The following is a 17,075-nucleotide window of genomic DNA, read 5'->3' on the forward strand; positions in this document are numbered from 1 at the left end:
ACAAGGAGTCCCACTTGGGAAACTGTGTGTACGAGATGTGCAAAACGGGCCGATGCACAGAGACAGGAAGCAGGGCAGTGGCTTCCTACGGAGCAGCATGGAGGGAGGCAGGCAGCCGTGTCAGAGGGAAGACTGTGTCCTAAAACAAAGCATGGGGACGACTGCACAGCTCTGAGGACGTGAACACCACTGAGTGCTGCGCCGGGGAGGCTCCGTGGATTAAGCCGCTGCCTTCGGCTCAGGTCATGATCTCAGGGTCCTGGGATCGAGCCCCGCATCGGGCTCTCTGCTCCTCAGGGAGCCTGCTTCCTCCTCTCTCTCTGCCTGCCTCTCTGCCTACTTGTGATCTCTCTCTCTGTCAAATAAATAAATAAAATCTTAAAAAAAAAATAAATAAATAAAAGGCTGGCCCGTGTGGTGCGTGAACTGTGTCTCACTGACGGCGAGACAGATGGAAAGGCAAACCCCAAACAAGGGAAGCAAAAGGTACACGAAGCTATTTAGCAGCTAGAGGAGAATGTTCCGGCGCGGCGCATGCACCGGGCTACCCGTCGGCCCCGGAGGAGAACATTCCCGCGCCGCGCACGCACCAGGCTACCCGGCTGCCAAAAAGGAGGACGTTCCTGCACCGCGCACGCACCCGGCGACCGGGGGGCCCCAAAGGAGAACATTTTCCCCCCGTGCACGCACCAGGCGACCTGGTGGCCGGAGACGACGGCGTTCCAGAGCCACCTACGCACCAGGCTACCCGGTGGCCACAGAGAACGTTCTCATGCTGCACAAAACGCAGAGCGCTGGCTTCCGGATCACCGAGACGAACCCCACGACACAAGGGCATGGGAGAGGGACAGGGAAAGAGAAAGCAGGAGGCCGGCCACACAGAAGTGAACAAGGAACACGCTCAGACCCTGGGGAACACTGCACGCTGAGCTGACAACCACCTTCTCCTGCAGCGCGACCACCATGGGCCCCGCGGACAGGCCAAGTCACAAGCCAGGAGGCGCCCAGGTGCAGTTGACGGCCACTCGGAGAGCACGATGGGCTGGGCCACCAGGAACCCTCACTGCTGCCTCGAGCTCGCCGCTGTGCTGCCACGGAGCCAATCTGGGCTCTGCGACTGGGGAGGGTGAGGCGTCCCCTGTTCCTGCAAGCGCACTGCGGTGGCGGCGGGCATCGAGAGGCGGGTCCGGAACACAGCACTCGTGGGGGGACGCCTGAGTAACTGGGGAGGACGCCCTGGCGGGACGGCGCACGGACACTGCCCGGGCAATGTCCCACATGCATGCATCAACACGGACATTCCAGGGACACGCCGTCCGGACAGGAACGCAGTGTGACACATGGCGGCTGAGCTGAGAGTCACACACCGCACAGAGCACACACGGACCGTGGCCGCGCGCTCACGCACTCCGGAGGAACGGCAGCTCGCACAGCACAGGCACGGGGCCACGTGGGGGCACGGAAGGCCTGCGCTCAGCCTCCGGGGACGCTCCCGGGAAGACACAGGCATTCACCCTCGCTGGCCCAGACCGTGACCCGGGCCGTACGTCCTTTGGGGTGGAGGACCAACGTTCCCAGCATCCCGACTTGCGCCTCGGAGCGGAAGCAGGTAGGGACCAGAGCAGCCCAGCTGCACCACGTGGGGCCCACCTTGGCCACTCGGCCCATGTCCTCCATGGTGGCTCTCTCGTGGGGGAACTGCGCGAAGGTGCATTCGATCTTGGCAATGACGGCATCTATGTTCACCGTGTCCTTGGGACGGCCTCTAGGAAAGTAGAACGTGGGAATGTTTCGGCTCGTGGCGGGCGGCAGGGGCTCCTCCTTCTTCGTCTGAACCTAGGACGGAAAGCAGACGGCACCGGCGTGAGAACCTGTAAGCCCCCCGTGTCTTCGCACTCACGCACAGTAGCAGTGACCCGCTGGAAAGTAACTGCAGCGCACCACATCGGACCCGAATTGGGACACGCGACCGCAGACGATGCTTGCAGGGGTTCACACAGCCCACAAGCGGGCACCACGTCCACCGTGGGCCCCATGCCGCCGAGCCTCCTCCAGGCCTGCCTTGGGTGTGACCCCTCAGGACAGGGACTGGGGACGCCCAGACTGACGGACGGGCTGGCACACGGGCTTGTGGAGAACCTGCCCGACCTCCGGGGGGTCAGGACCAGCCAGACGGCCACTAACGGGCATGAGTGGTGCCGGAACGGCTGAGCTCACGTGTGCTGCGTACACAGGGGGTCACCCGTGCCCACGGTGCCCGTCCTGGAGCGGGACACGCCCACCACGCCAACCTGTGGGCGCCTCGCAGACAGAACCTGGCCCACAGCCATGTCCTCGCCACAGAGAGGACAGCACACAAGCCACAGCTTACGGTCCCCCTGCTCCCTGGTCGCAGTCCATGATGGTCCCTGTGCTCCCCGGTAACGGCCCAGCACACAGTCCGGTCCCCGTACTCCCTGGTCACAGTCCACAACAGTCCCTGTGCTCCCTGGTCACGACCCAGCACACAGTCCGGTCCCCATGCTCCCCGGTCACAGTCCACGATGGTCCCCGTGCTCCCCGGTCATGACCCAGCACACAGTCCAGTCCCCGTGCACCCAGGTCGTAGTCCATGACGGTCCCCGTGCTCCCCGGTCACGGCCCAGCACACAGTCCCTGTGCTCCCCGGTCACAGTCCACGACGGTCCCCGTGCTCCCCGGTCATGACCCAGCACACAGTCCCTGTGCTCCCCGGTCACACCTCCGAGACAGTCTTCTGTTATCCTCAGTCACACACCAGGGTCGGTCCCCGCTGTCCTGGGTCACACGTCAGGACGGACCTGTACCCCCTCAGTCACACGTCAGGGACAGTCCTGTGTCTTCCTCAGTCACACGTCAGGGACAGTCCTGTGTCTTCTCCAGTCACACGTCAGGTCCGTCATCAGACCATTCCCTGCACTTGCCAGGGCTCAGAGCCCCCCCAGACTGACGCACGTCTGCACGAGACGCAGCCTCTGTTCAGCCACCACGGGAGCCGACTCTGTTGGTGTCCAGTGTCCAGCCTCCAGGGCCGCCGACCCCCGTAGGGAGAGCAAGTGTGTGCAGCGCTGCACGGAGAGACGCAGACCAGGGGGAGCTCAGTGCAGCGGGTGGGGGAGGGGGGAGGGAAGGGGAGACAAGGCAGGAAGGGGGGAGGGGAGGAGGGAAAGGGACAGAGGGAGGGGAGGGAAGGGGAGTTGAGGGAGGGGGGAGGAGAGAGGAGGGAGGGAGCGGGGTGGGGAGGGGCCACAAACGCAGGCTCGATGGACGAGGGAGCCTGGGGGCCACGGGTGTCCGTCTCCGTCTCCCCTGTGCAAACACCATCTCCGCGGCGGCACCGTCTCCCCGTCGGCGGGAGCCTTCCGTCCGCAGTCGCCACCCTCCCCTTCCAAAACCCTGGCGCAGGAGAAGGGTTCCTGCTCAGGAGGGCGGAGAACCACGGCACCCGGGAAGGGGCGGGTGTGTTGGGTTCTGGCACACACCCGTCACTGCCTGCCTCGGGGCCTTTGCACACACCATCCCTGACCCCACCACACAGCACGTCACCAAACACCCCACTCGGATCCCGCCGGCCACAGAATCCACTCACCCCCGTCCCGCGGCGCCTCCCCGGAGGGGTCACAGGAGGTCAAGAGGTCACCCTGAGCAGAGAACACCCCTCCCCATGCCTTCCCCCATCCGCACACAGAGCGTCAATGCTCCAGGCAGAACCCCGCGCCCCTGCCCTTCCTCCGTCCGACCTGCGGCCTCTTCACCGGCGTCCTCAGGGCTCACCAGGCTCCAGTCTGCCGCTGCCCCCAAGCAGAGGGAGCGAGGCTGCCCGCAGGCGAGCACAGAGCAGGCCCCCTCCATAGGGGCTGCCCAAGCGCACGTGCACAGCCGGTTTCCCACAGGCAGCCCTGCCCTTTGTTTCGGGCGGCTGCACCCTCGAGAACACCGGTCACAGGATGCGGCATTTGGCTGCGTCGCCCTGAGTCCTTCCAAACCTGGAGCCTGCCTGTCTCCTGGGAGGGGAGGGACCTGAGAGCCGAGCCGAGGGACCTGAGAGCAAGCACGGGTCTGCCCTCGCCACAGCGCGAGGCCGACGGCACCACGATGTGGGAACCTCAGCAGTCTAGTCCGGCAGCTGAGAGTCGGTGAGCTCTGTCTCCGTGCAGGGTCCGATCCCAGGTGCCCAGACCAGCCCTTCTGCTCAGAGTCCCTCCAAGCACCCCACAGAGGGCCTGATGGACATTTAAGAGCACCCATGCCCCGCCCCACCAGGAGAGGAAGGCACCCTCGGGCCACAGACACCCAGAAGGGAAACCCGGTGAAGCCAGTGGCGTCCGTGCGGCGGAAACGACCACCTCTTCGCGGCCCTGCCGATGAGCTCAGGGGTCTGGACGCAACATGCAGGGTCCTGGAAGGGGGCTGCCCCCTGAGCGGAGGTCCCAGAGAGCTGCCGCTCCCATGAGAAGAATCGGCCAGAAATAAGTGCCCACTGACGCCTGACCCCAAGGAACGAAAACGATGGGCTTCCCACGTCCTGCTGCACCCAGGAGCGGGGGCCACGGGGGCCACGAGGCAGAACGTGCCCTGAGAATGCCAGGCCACGGCAGACCCTCACTCGGTTCCGCACACCACGTTACGGCATCCCGGAGCGGGGACGCTCCAGGGCTCCGTCCGGCTCGGGATCTGACCCTCTTCTGCAAGGCGCCGTGTATCACACGCCGTGTCTTGTCTCAGTATGCGAAGCGGCTGTTCCCTGTTCAACGGGGCGGCAAGACAGGGACTCAGTCTCTGGGTGCTGTCCTCGGCTCCCCACACCGGACAGCAGCCCAGGAGAGCCGCGTCTCAACCATGTTGCAGGACGTGAGCTGGAACGACCCTCGGCCGAGGCAGACAGCGATGCCCCACCGGACAGTTTCTGGAGGGACACCCACCGCTCACCCGACAGTCGCGTGCGCGGACGCTACCCTGGACTGCTGCTGGAGCTCGGACCCTACCCCTGTCCGATATAAACCCCGAACCCCGAGCAAGGACGAGACTGACTGTTTTCCGCCTTCCGAGCCTCCCAGACACTGTCCGCTCTTCCCCGACAGCCGTGGTGTTCAGTCACGTCGGCCGTCACTTTCTCCGGCTTGCGGCTCACTCCTGTGAGAAGCCGAGGTCCCTGCAGGCTGCTCCCGGGGGACCCTCCCCGGGTGCTTGCACGTAGCCTGCCTGTATCAGTCTGGATAACCCCAAAACCTGTACCGAAAGCCGTACCGGTGCACCAGACTGGTGCGGCCTGGAAGGAGGAAGATGTGCCCCGGGAAACCATCGTCATCTCAGGACCCGTAAAACTGCCCCAAGTCCCACGGAAAAGGAGCAACGCCCAGTCCGAACGCGCACGTCCACACGCAAATAAGGCGCCAGGAGGGACAGAGCAGAACCGAACCCACCAAGGCTTCGATGCCGGCGCGACCAGACCCAGGACCCACACGCTTGCCAGGGCTCGGATCGCAGAAGCGGGAAGCTTGAAGATGGAAGACTGAGTGGACGGAACACGGGCCCCAGCAACACGGCAGAGATTCACAGACAACACCCGCTGGGGGACGGCGGGGGGGGGACGGAGCACAGCTGAGGACAGGTGTGGGGAAGCGGGGGGACGGGAGGCAGAGGTCAGAAGGCCGCCCAGAGCGGGGCAGGGGGGCAGGGGGTCGTGGGCGCGTGCAGAGGCGCACCCTGAGTCCTGGGCTCCCCGTGCTCCCCACGCAGCGCTGGCAGAGGGAATCTTGCGCAGGCACCGGAGAACGGAACCGCCGGACACCAGACACCACCAGCACATCCTCCAAAACGGCCGGGATGAAACACAGCGCAATGGGGTCCTCTTCAGCGTGGCAAGGAATCAGACGGCGGGCACGTTCTGGAGAGGCAACCCCGCACCGGCCAGGGCGGCCCCGGGGCAGGGCCGTGCAACCTGCAGCTCGGCCGCGGGAGGTCGACCGCTGGGAGGTGGTCCCTGCGACCAGAACAAATGCAAAACACAGTGAAAAGTGAGCTGTCGGCGGACCCCGGTTTGCGGACTCGCAGGGTCTCGATCCGTCGAACCTCGCAAATGGGCTCGCAGACATGCGGGGTCTCCGTCTCTGCACACGGGTTCACGGACTTGCGGGGTCTCTGCACACAGGAATTTGCGGACACGTGGGGTCTCTGTCAGCACACACGGGTTTGCGGACCGTGCCTGCCCGCACGCATGGGTTCGTGGAGACATAAAGTCTCCATCCGCGCACACGGATTTGCAGACACGCCGGTCTCCGTCCGCACACGGGTTCGTGGACACGTAGAGCCTCCATCTGCCAGCATGGGTTCGCGGACACACCGGTCTCTGTCTGCACGCAAGGGTTCACAGACACGCAGAGTCTCTCCACGTGCACAGGTTCGCGGTCATGCAGTCTCTGCACACACAGGTTCACGGAGATGCAGGGGACGGGTGCAGGAGCAAAGCTCACCCGCGTGCAACTTCGGAGTGACCGGGGAGAAAGCACCGCAAGGGCTGGGGCGGGGGAGGGCGTACATGGACCAATCGCGTAAACCAGGAGCAAGCACGTTGCTCGGCTTCGTTTCAAAGCCCCGTGGGCAGCCGAGCATGAAGAGCGGACGCACCGCGGCGATTCCGGAGTTCGACGGTGAGGACTGACAGACAGCCGTCCCGCCAAGGTGAGCAGGCGACAGGTCCAGTGTGACTGTCGGGAAGGGAACACGGCAACAGGGCGGGGGCAGGAGACACACAAGCAACTCAGCCGACAGACACGGTGCCCGTGGGCTACACGCTCCGGTCACAGAGCCGACAGCACGGGAACAAGAAGACCGGATGGATTTGTAAGACATGCGTGTGAGACATTCGAGCACACACTGGAAGGGTTTTAAACCATGGACTTAGGGGCCAGCTGTGGCCCTCACAAGGGTCGTGTGTGGCTGCAGGGCAGTCCACATGGCCCAGTGATGACCTGCAGATCCGCACCACGGAAGCCCCCAGGAGCTGGAAAGCCCACGGCACCTCAGCACCCATGACCTGGGCTGGGCTGGGGTGTGCACAGAGCCTCGGCGCCCAGACCGGGGCCGGAGCCTGCAGGCTTAGCCCCCCGGGCAGAAACGCTGCTGGGGACAGATGACGTGCAGCAAAGAGAGAGGCTGAGCTTCCCCTCCCCGGGCGCAGATGACAAGTGGACCGCACAATGAGACACAAAACAGCCTGGTGTGGACAGGGAAGATTTACGGGTTTAATCTCCCGGACATAAATAGCCCGTGGCCCGAGCACAGCTGCAGGACACGCATTCTTGTCCGGCACACGGGGCGCCGCTGGGAGCCGGCCACCTCCCGGTCCGCAGAGCAGGCCTCAGCAGATTCCACAGGAAACGCAGGGGCCGTTCCCTGACCTCCAGGAGATGAGGTCCGATATCTGTTAGGAACGCGACGGCAACAAAGACACGTGCGTGTGCGAGAATTCCACAGCGGGGCTCAGGGCTCAGAGTCGAGGCCTGGGCACCCGGCTTTCAGGGCACCGCGCCTTCAGTCCTCCTGGCTGCGCGGTGAGTGCAAGCCTTGGGCGGCATGCAGCCCAGCGCTCCCTGATAAAGATGACACCTCCCCACGGAGAGCTATTTCTGGAGACAGCTCTGACTCCTCATAAGGCCACAAGGCAAGAGGACGCCGCCGGCCGCCCAGCACACGCACAGCGGGGCCATCCTGTTCCCACGGGGCCCGACACAAGGTCCCGCTGAAGCCACTGCTGCCCCCCAGGGTGGGCGCCTGCAGAAGCAATCCAGACTGTGTCTCTGCTGGCGTTCCTCCTCGGAGCACGGGGCTCCGGTGGTCACCGGTCACAGTCACAGGTCCCACCCTCAGCTGGGACGTCGAAAGTAACCCTCGCCCAGAGCACCGGCACAAGACACACATTAGAAGCCAGCAGTCGGGACAAGAGCAGGCCAGGCAGAGGCACCCCGGGCACGGGCGGCTCAGCTCACAGGACCCCAGGGCTAGCCCTGACCTGAGACACAGACGCGTGGTGTTGCCTGGGACAGGACTGGGGAGCCGGTGGGGAATTCCCAGTGAGCCTGCACACACTTGTGGCCAGTTCAGGAGCGCCCTGCAGGCCACGAGACAGCCTGCACGCACTGAGACGCCGTGGCCAGGAGAGGAGGGCCCTGCAGGCCACGAACTCTCTGCTTCCGTGGACCACTTCCCGCCACATGACCGAGGCCCACCACTGAGACCTGCAGAGGACATACTGGACACACACAGGAGTCCTGGGACCAGAGTCTAACACAGAGGAGCCGAAATGACGACACGACAAAACGACGACTCGACCGCTGCCTAGGTCCACGTCCACGCAGGTTCGTGCAGATGCCCTTTCCCATCAGAAGGTTCTGGGGTCCACGTGTCAGGTGCGCACGGGGCCGGACAGCAAACTCGGCGGACATGGAGCCAGGCGGAGCTGGCCAGGCAGTGCGTGAGGACGAGGCCTGTGTCCAATGCGCACCGGCTCCCAGGACATCCGTTCAGCTCCGCGCCCGCAGGCAGAGTGGGCACGGACGGTCTGGTCTCCGCAAAGCCCACAAGTCGGGGCTGGAAACGTGGAGGACGTCGTGCCAGCACCCCGCGCTGGCCAGGAAGTACCATGAACAGGACACAGCGTCCACAGCCTCACAGACATGGGGTGGGGTCGCATCAACCTCCTGGGACCCTGAGAGTGTGTGTCGAGGGTGCGACCCCTCCCGGGCCCCACGATCCCCTTCAGACTAAGGCCCTGCTCAGTGTCCAGCACGGCCTGAGCCAAGGCCAGGCTGTCTCCAGAAGAGGTCAGCGCACGGCCCAGGAGAGGCACCTGGAGATGGCGTCACTGCGGTCCACCCGTGACCGTTCTGAGGGCCTGTCCGTCCACTCAGAGGACCCCCCAGGGAGGCTGGACAGGGTGGGGGGTACAGGACCGGGGCAGAGACACCGCGCAGGACAGGGGGCCCGCAGCACCCTCCAGAGTAGCATGCTGGAGTGAGGGGAGGGAGATTCGGCACCAGGGAAAGGGGAGGCGAGGGTCCCTGCTGAGACGGGGGCAGGCAGTCGTGCAGCCGAGCTTCGGGGGTCCCTGTGCCCCTCCGCCCCGGAGCCCCTGGAGCCCCTGGGAGGGCAGGCAGGCGTGTCCGTGCGGTGGGGAGCACTGTGAGCCCGTGGCCCGCAGACCCGCGGCCGCGATCCGGACACTCCTCTGACCCCGAGTACGGGGGACACGCACAGCTGCTGGACAGCCGCATCCGTGGCACATTCGACACCAACTGCCCCTCAAACCCCAACTGTCTCCACCCCCACTCCTCCCGGATCTCATTCCCATCCCCTCCCCCATCGCCGATCTCATTTCCCATCCCCTCCCCCATCCCTGGAGCCCCTGTAGCTCCTAATCCCATCCCCCAACCCTCCAGCTCCCACACCCCATCCCCCATCTCTTCCCTAATGTCCTTTCTTCTCTCGTCCTCACCCCCCCCTGCCCATCCCTCCCCGAATCTCATTCCTGTCCACATCCTACACCTGCTCACGGGTCCCTGACTCTCCCTCCCTCCCACCCCCGACAGGTGCCCAGGCTCCATCCCGCCCCCCCTGTCTCGTTTCCCTCCCACAGCCTCCACCTCCTTCCCACACCCCATCCCCCATGCCTTCCCCAACCCCATCTCCTGCATCCCTCCCCCAGCCTCCTGTCCCTGCAGCCACCATACAGGACCCCCCCATCTCCCTCCTAGTCCTCAGGGTCCCCACCACGCTCATGGCCCCAGGCCACCACCGACATGTGCTGACCTGCCCAGGGCCCTGTCCAGATCCACACTCAGAGGCCCTGGGCGGAGTAAGGCAGGACCTACCCCCTCCTCCCCCAACGCGCCCCTGCAAGAAGCCCCGTCTGAACCACCCACACACCTTGGAGAACAGTCACGGGACCCCAGACACACGCTCATGCCCGCAGAACACCGCTGAAATCCATCTCCTGGAACATGAAACACTTTCCCGCTAAAGGAATTCATAGAATTTCTCTCCCCAACAGTGGTGCTGCCGAAACGGGGTCATCCTAAAACAATCAGACTTTCCAGGACCGGTTCTGCCAGGAGCCAGGCCCCCTGAGAGCAAGTCACCGTGACTTTAGGAGCATCTGCCAATCCCGCAAACACCCTAGGAACCACCTCGGAGAAACCGCCCAACATCCATCTTCCTGCTGGGTGAGAGGACAGCGGCCCGTGGCTGATTCCACGTTCACTGTCTCAGAGACCCCAAACACACGTTCCGCAGGAACAAGGAACAAACGTTCAGCACAAACCACCTGAACACAGAACTTCCAAAGCTGAAGACGCAGCCAGACACACACTCAGAAGGTGTGTGAACTCCAACATGGGAACCTAAAGAAACTCCAGGTACAGAATCAGCAAAAGCAGGTCTTTTTCCCACCCCCAAACCAGCCCTGTTTGATTCCGTGTGATTTTTTGTCCTTAGGCCGTACCAGGGCGCTAACTTCTCACTAGCAGGGAAAACCAAGTGTTTCAAGTGGCAAGTGTCAGTGACCCAGATGTAAGGCACGTAGGGAGCAAGCCAGTGAGTGCCGGTGCAGCCTCCAGCCCTGCGGTCCTGGCCCCCGCGTCCAGCACCCCATCCAGTCCCCTGTCCCCATCCATTCCCCTGTCCTGTCTCCTCTGTCCTCGTCCTGTCTCCCCCGTCCCCATCCAGTGCCCCGTCCTGTATCCCTCATCCCCATCCTGTCCTCAGTCCTGTCTCCCCCGTCCTCGTCCTGTGTCCCCCGTCCCCATCCTGTCCTCAGTCCTATCTCCCCCGGCCTCGTCCTGTCTCCCCCGTCCCCATCCTGTCCCCCGTCCTGTCTCCCCCGTCCCCATCCCGTCCCCGGCCCCGTCTCCCCTGGCCCCGGGGCACCAGGCACTGAGGCACTACACGGCGGCAGGCAGAGGGTGAGAGGTCACGCAGAAACCTCGAGTTACACAATGACTCGGGACCTCACGGGAAGTCTCAAGCCTCTTCAATTACGTGTCCCCTCAAAGCACCTGACAAGATACACAGAGACGTAAGGCCAGGCTGGACGTTCCCAGCTCAGGAGAATCCCAGCAAAGTTCACAGGCAGGCCAATCCGTTGCTAAAAGCCACTCAGGCGTCCCCGGTCGCGGCTCCGTTCTGCGCGAACCTCCGCACGGCACGTCTCAGACCGCGGCCGCGAGGGCAGGGACCCTGGCCGCGTGCACCGGCGTGGGGAAAGCTTCCCGCTGCGCACGAGCGTCCAAGCCCCCCAGTGTTTGCGACTGAGGCTGAACCACCAGCCAACGCTAAACCCTGTCAGCTCCGCGCTGGAGAGAGCCGCAGCGCCGGCCGCCACGCTCCAGCTTCCCGACTGCGTGCGGTTCTGCCACTGGAACCCCAGGAAGGGAAGCTGGGGACTCCGTCTACGGAAGGGTTTCCCGAACACCCCACACGGGCCACCTGGCTCTCCAGAGCCACGACACAGCCGTTCCGGGGGACACATGCGGGGGCCCAGAAGTACCAGCAGACCCCCCATCCATCCGGGGGGTGACGACCTGGGGGTACCAGCAGCCGCTCCCCAGTGCAGGCCTGAGAGGGAGCTCAGGTGAGGCACACACGAGACGCACACAGCACACCTGCCCCACCTGCAGCTGCTGGAAGGCCTTGAGCCTCTTCTTAAAGCGGGACGGCAGCACAAAGTCACAGCCGCGGGCCAGGGAGGCCAGCTCCTGCCTCAGGTCAGGGTCCTGGCGCAGGGACAGGTCCCGGAGCCGCATGTCGGCTCGCATGGGCCGCCGGGGGCCGGGCCAGGCACCACGCTCGCGCTCTCGCTCTGACTCTCGGGGCTGGGCTGGGCCGGGGCCGGCGGGCTCGGGGTGGCGGCTGTGCCCGGCAGGACAGTCTGGGTGGCCGGGCTCAGCGCGCTCCATGCGTGGCCGGCCAGGCGCTCTGGGGGCCGGCCCTGGGCCGCTTGCATTCCACAGGCTGAGGAGGGCACATGGCTGCCGGGTGGGGGAGGCGGCCACTCCTCCCCGCCAGGCCCTGGCTGTGCAGGAGGCAGCCGCTGTGGCCGGAGCTGTTCCGGCGGAGGAGTCCCGGACACAGCTCCCCACTCAGTGACCCCGTCTTGCGTCTCAGTCCGGAGGGACAGGCACGTCAACAGGTCTGCAAGGAGACATCTGGGGACAGCGCCTCTAGCTCTGCGGGTGGGGGACAGGGGCGTGCTCCAGAGAAGTGAAGGGATCTGAGCAACTGCCTGCGAGTCCGTCAGCAGAGGCGGGGAGGGACGGGAGGAGGCGCTGGGCACAGAAGGGAAGTCTGTCCTGGACACAAGAGAACCTGTCACGGAGCTCTCGCCAGATCCCCGCTGGTCCCCACCAGCCCAGATGCAGCCAAAGCAGCTGCTTCCTCCCTGAAACCGTGCCAAAAACAAAGGGGTCTGCGAGCACCAGCCGCCCTCCCGGCGCTGAAGACCAGACACAATAAAGCACACAAAGTCCTCGAATGCTTTCTTGTCACAGCGGCGGGTGGCGGAGTATTCGGGGTTTCGGGGTTTTCCTGCCATTCTGCACAAGGTGGAGAACACGGATCGGGTAACTCAGCTCCCACAGAATGTAAGCAACAAGGTGAAATGTCATCGGTCAGATGAGTGAGATACAATGTAACGTCCGCTGCGCACGGGCAGAAAGTAACCACACAGGGCACAGGATGTTGCAGAAGACAGGTAAGGAAGGCCAACGAGCAGAGCGCCAGGCTGTGCAGATGCCGTACGTAAGTGCCCCGTGGGTAACGCGGACCGGACCCGTGGGTAACGCGGACCGGACCCGTGGGTAACGCGGACCGGACTGCAGTGACTGGTCCTGCAGAGCACACGGGGAGGCTCCAAGCATGGGCTCGGGGCTTGAATGAGGATGAGCTAACCCTCCCAGGCGCCTGCCCGTCCCTTCCACCACAAGGAAAGACGTCCTGGGCAAGCAGCGACTCCACCTGGGCCCACTTTGGGTGTGGCTGGCACAAAGCCAAGGCACGAAAGTCCTGCCTTGTGAGCCCAAGACGCTCTCAGGACGCTTATCCCAGAAGCAACACAGACATTAGCAAACACAGCGGCCAAGCAGAGCAGAACCTCACTGGCCAGACATCACCCCAGGCGAACCCCCGCTCGCAGGACACACGGGGCCATGAAGACAGTGGGCGAACAGCGATCCACCCGCATCCACCACCCCAAGAAAAGACGTGTAGATGCACCCGTCGCTGGAGCACGAAGTTTTGTTCTCGGTTGAAAGGGCACCAGAACAGCCGAGCAAGGACACACGCACAGCCCAGAGAGCGGACGCCCGCACCGCCAGAGGGAAGACCCCCGCACGGCCCACGGAGGATGCAGCGGCACAGCCTGGAGCGAGCGCATACGTACAGCCCGGAGCGTCTCATCCTCGCGACGGAGCTCTGTGCACCCTACATCTTCATGGAGCCCCTCCGCACCCCTACTTCTTGTGAAACATCTTCAAAGCAGGTGCACACAGGTTAGACATAAAGACTTTTTACAACTCAATAATAACAGAATAACCCAACTGTAAAAGCAGGGAAAACATCTGAACACTCGCATCACGATGACCAAAGACAAGGTGAGGAAAAAAAGCCTCTGTTTGACCAGAAGTGCCCTGAGCACTTGACGGACATCAGACTTCACAGCCGAAGTTGTACTTCCCGGCGCTGACAGTGGGTGAGCGCATCCCGTCCCCTACAGCATCGGCAGAGCCGTGTGAAGTCCCAGGGTTAACACGCAGCTCCTCTCGCAGCCCAGGGGCAGAAGGTGCTCCGACCCACGGTGGCCCATTACGAGATCACGGGTGTCATTCTAATTCTAATCTACGTACGCAGCAAATCGCCTTCCTCTCAGACCTGCTGCGAGGGTCGGTCAACGTGGCGGAAGGTTACAGGGATAGGGACCTCTGCAGGGGAACGAGGAGGAGGGGGACCGTGAGTCTGAACTAGCCGCTGGACAAGGTTACTGGGAGACTGACCACTGTGGGCGAAGGTAGGACGGGGGCTTCGGAGGCCATGCCCTGCATTGGCAAGTCTGGTCCCCGGCCGCCTGGGACCCTTCTTCCCCTGGGCATCATCACTGGGGTCGCAAGTCCGTGCAGAGGCAGGGCCTGCCCACTCAATCTGGTTCCCTTGGAGAACTTCCTTAGAAGCACTGTGAGGGTTTTCTGCGGCTGGGATCATGGACAACAGCGCCACGGAGGCCCTGCGGTCCAGCCCTCTGCCTTCCCTCACGGAGATGGAAGGGGACGTTCCGAGGGCCTGTGCGTGTAACACGTTTGCCACAAGCTTCATGTCTCGCGTGTGTGGAGATCACCCCTGGGGCGGGGCACGGAACTCGGCAACCGGACCCTTGGTGAGTGTGGGCTCCCTGTGCCGCCTCGTTCCCTTAGCCGGAAATCACTCGGAGCAGGGGTGAAAAGGAGTGGCTCGGGGCTCGCGGCAGCCCTTCCGCGTGTGTGGACCGCAGAAAAGATGCCGACCCCAGGGAAGAGGACAAGGGGTGGGCGGAGGGGCAGACCATCGCAGGCAGAGTCCCCACTGAGCGTGGAGCCCAAGGAGGGGCTGGCGGTCCCGACACTGAGACGGTGACCCGAGCTGAAACCAGCAGCTCGAGGCTTCACCGACGGCGCCTCCCGGCTGCCCCACGACGGTGAGCATCGTGATCACACTCCAGCCCCACCGTGCACACCTGCAGCAGCCGGCCTTCTGCAGTCAGACCTCCAGCCGGCACAGCGTCCTCGGCCCAGAGCACTGCGTCCTGCCCGATCCCACAGGCACACACCGACCCGGCACCTCAGCCGGCATTCAGCGGTCAGGCCGCTGCAGCCTGCGCACAAGACAGGACAGCTGATGTCCACTGCAAACCTCCCTGCCTGGCCCCCCCTTCCTCCCCACGAAAGTCAGTGCGTTCCCCAAGTCGCAGACTCCCGTCCTGCACCATCTCCCTCCCACTTGGGGGGAAGGATCTCTCTGTGCTGCGGACGCTGTAGGGACTTCCTTCCCACGCGGCACGCCACGGGCCCGCTTTCCAGAAATGCGTCCTTTCAAGGCATCCCAGTCGCCCTCGTCCAGCAGTGCTGACCTGCCAACATCGGCTGTCCTGGGAGGTTTTACACAAGGTCACGGGGTCACAGATGCAAGAATTCACCTGCACAAGGGGCTGGGCCTCAGCGCTGACCCCTTTACTCCATCAAGGCCGCTCGCCGCAGGAGACCTGGGCCGTCCCGGGGAGAACAGATGCCGTCCTGGGGAGGGAAACCACCGTCCCTACAGAACGAACCGTCCACGTGCTGGCCCCGCACAGACCCGGCAGCCTCGGTTACTCGGGAGATTCCGGCGATACTCCCCAGCAGGAAGATTCTGCGGCAGCGGGAGAGGGAGTGAGCCAGAGCCCAGGGCTGGTCCGCGGGCTCTGCAGGGGCCCACGCACGGTCTTGTGGGGTTCCCTACAGGGGCTAGGCCAGGTGGGTCTCCAGCCTGACCGCTGGGCCTACTTGGCACTCCCCGTGGAGGCTTACTTTCTGGAACGTCGTCGGGACCGCGGGAACAGGCCAGGAAAGCACGGGTCAGAGACCAGAGCCAAGCGAGCGCGCCCGCAAAGCGGCAGCTGGCCGTCTGCCCGTGGCGGCTGCTGCACGGCGGTGGGAAGCTATCAGGTAAGGGGCACCAGCACAGCGGTCGCTGACCCGACGGGAGCTGCAGCGGAAACACGGGAACGGGGCGACCACGTTCCGCAGGAAGGCCAAGGCAGCCAGCGAGGGGTTCGCGCAGGAACGCGGGACGCACCCGCCGCCATCACGCCGGAGCCAACCCGTGACTCTGAAGGCACACAGCGGACGCCAACCTCTTTTCGGCACCGGCCGCGTGGCGGGAACTGCCGCAGACGCTTTCAGGAGAAAAGCAGGCAGCGGGGTAAGACCTCAGGCTCGCTCCTTAGGCTGGGAAGGAACCGTGGAGAAGCGGGCCCGGAAACCAGACCGCGGGCAGCCTGCCGCGGAACCCCGCCATCCCGACCCGACGGCCCGACCGGCCTGGCGCTCTGGCAGTGACACGAGGCTTCCGCACGCAGGACCCGCTTGGGGGGAAACCGCGCAAACCTGACTGTTTGCACGTGGGGCGCTCCCGCAGCAGCGAGCCCCGGGTCGGAACGCGGCCGAGGTCACAACGGGAAGGGAACTTACTACTCGCGTCCCTGCGGATCGGCGAGGCCCTCGCACGGGAGGCGCGGTCCGGGGCCCCGCGGCGGCTCCCAGCGGGAGCGCGGCGGACGCGGGGGCCGGGCTGGGCGCCCCCGGGCTGTCGAAGCGCGCGGGCTTGCAGGCGGGGGCCGCGGCGGCCAGCGGGGGCCCGGGCGGCCCGGCGTCCGCCGCGCCCGCCTCGGTCCTCGCGGGCGTCTTGATCCTGCGCAGGCAGTCCCGGAGCGTCGCCTGCGTGCCCGCCTCGCTGAGCCAGCACAGGAACAGCTCGTCCACCTTCATCTTGAGCACCGGCTGCAGCACTTTGCCGGGCGGCATCTCCGAGGCGCGGACCCTCCGGCCCCGGGGGCCCCTTCGTCCCGCGGGCCGGCCTCACGCCCGAAACCCAAGTGTGCCCGAGTGGACGTCGGCGGAGCCGAAGAGGGCCGCCGGCGGGGTCACGGGCCTGAGGTCTCCGGGAGGCGGGTCCGGAGCCGGGGTCCCGGGGTGGCTGTGGGGGCTGGTGTCCCGGCCTGGAGTCCAGGCTCCTGGGAGGTCGCGGGCTTGCGGCCTGCAGCGCCGAGTCCTGCGGGCCAGGGTGGGGGGCGCGCTGGACCCGGGGCCTGGGTCCCAGCGTCTCGGGGACGCAGGGTCGCAAACCTGGGGTCTGGGTCTCTAGGAGCCGGGGTCGCGGGCCTGGACCCGGGTCGCGGGGGGCGGGGTCGCGCTGCGGAGCCCGCGGTGCTGGCGTTCCGGGGTCGGGGAGGTGGCGGGTCCGGGTCCCGGGGTACGGGGCGGGGACGTGTCGGGTCCGGA

The 17,075-nt window shown here is 65.0% G+C and overlaps 1 protein-coding gene across 3 annotated transcripts in view; it reads right to left on the bottom strand.

Moving 5' to 3' along the window:
* LOC123934922 (serine/threonine-protein phosphatase 2A regulatory subunit B'' subunit beta-like) overlaps positions 1-16,727 on the bottom strand; it is a 38,635-nt gene extending 21,908 nt beyond the window's left edge. The window contains exons 1-2 of one of the 3 annotated variants that reach the window (XM_045995156.1): positions 16,266-16,727; positions 1,651-1,836 (exon numbers count right to left, since the gene is read on the bottom strand). In XM_045995156.1, coding sequence (XP_045851112.1) covers positions 1,651-1,836; positions 16,266-16,598 — 519 coding nt within the window. In that variant the 5' untranslated portion in view covers positions 16,599-16,727. Of the gene's footprint in view, positions 1-1,650; positions 1,837-5,723; positions 6,392-11,684; positions 12,786-16,265 lie in introns of those variants that run through there. The other 2 variants (XM_045995157.1, XM_045995155.1) reach the window with 2 other exon arrangements.
* Positions 16,728-17,075: the final 348 nt, after the last annotated feature.

Source organism: Meles meles, chromosome X (genome assembly GCF_922984935.1).
Source record: "Meles meles chromosome X, mMelMel3.1 paternal haplotype, whole genome shotgun sequence".
Lineage (NCBI taxonomy): Eukaryota > Metazoa > Chordata > Mammalia > Carnivora > Mustelidae > Meles > Meles meles.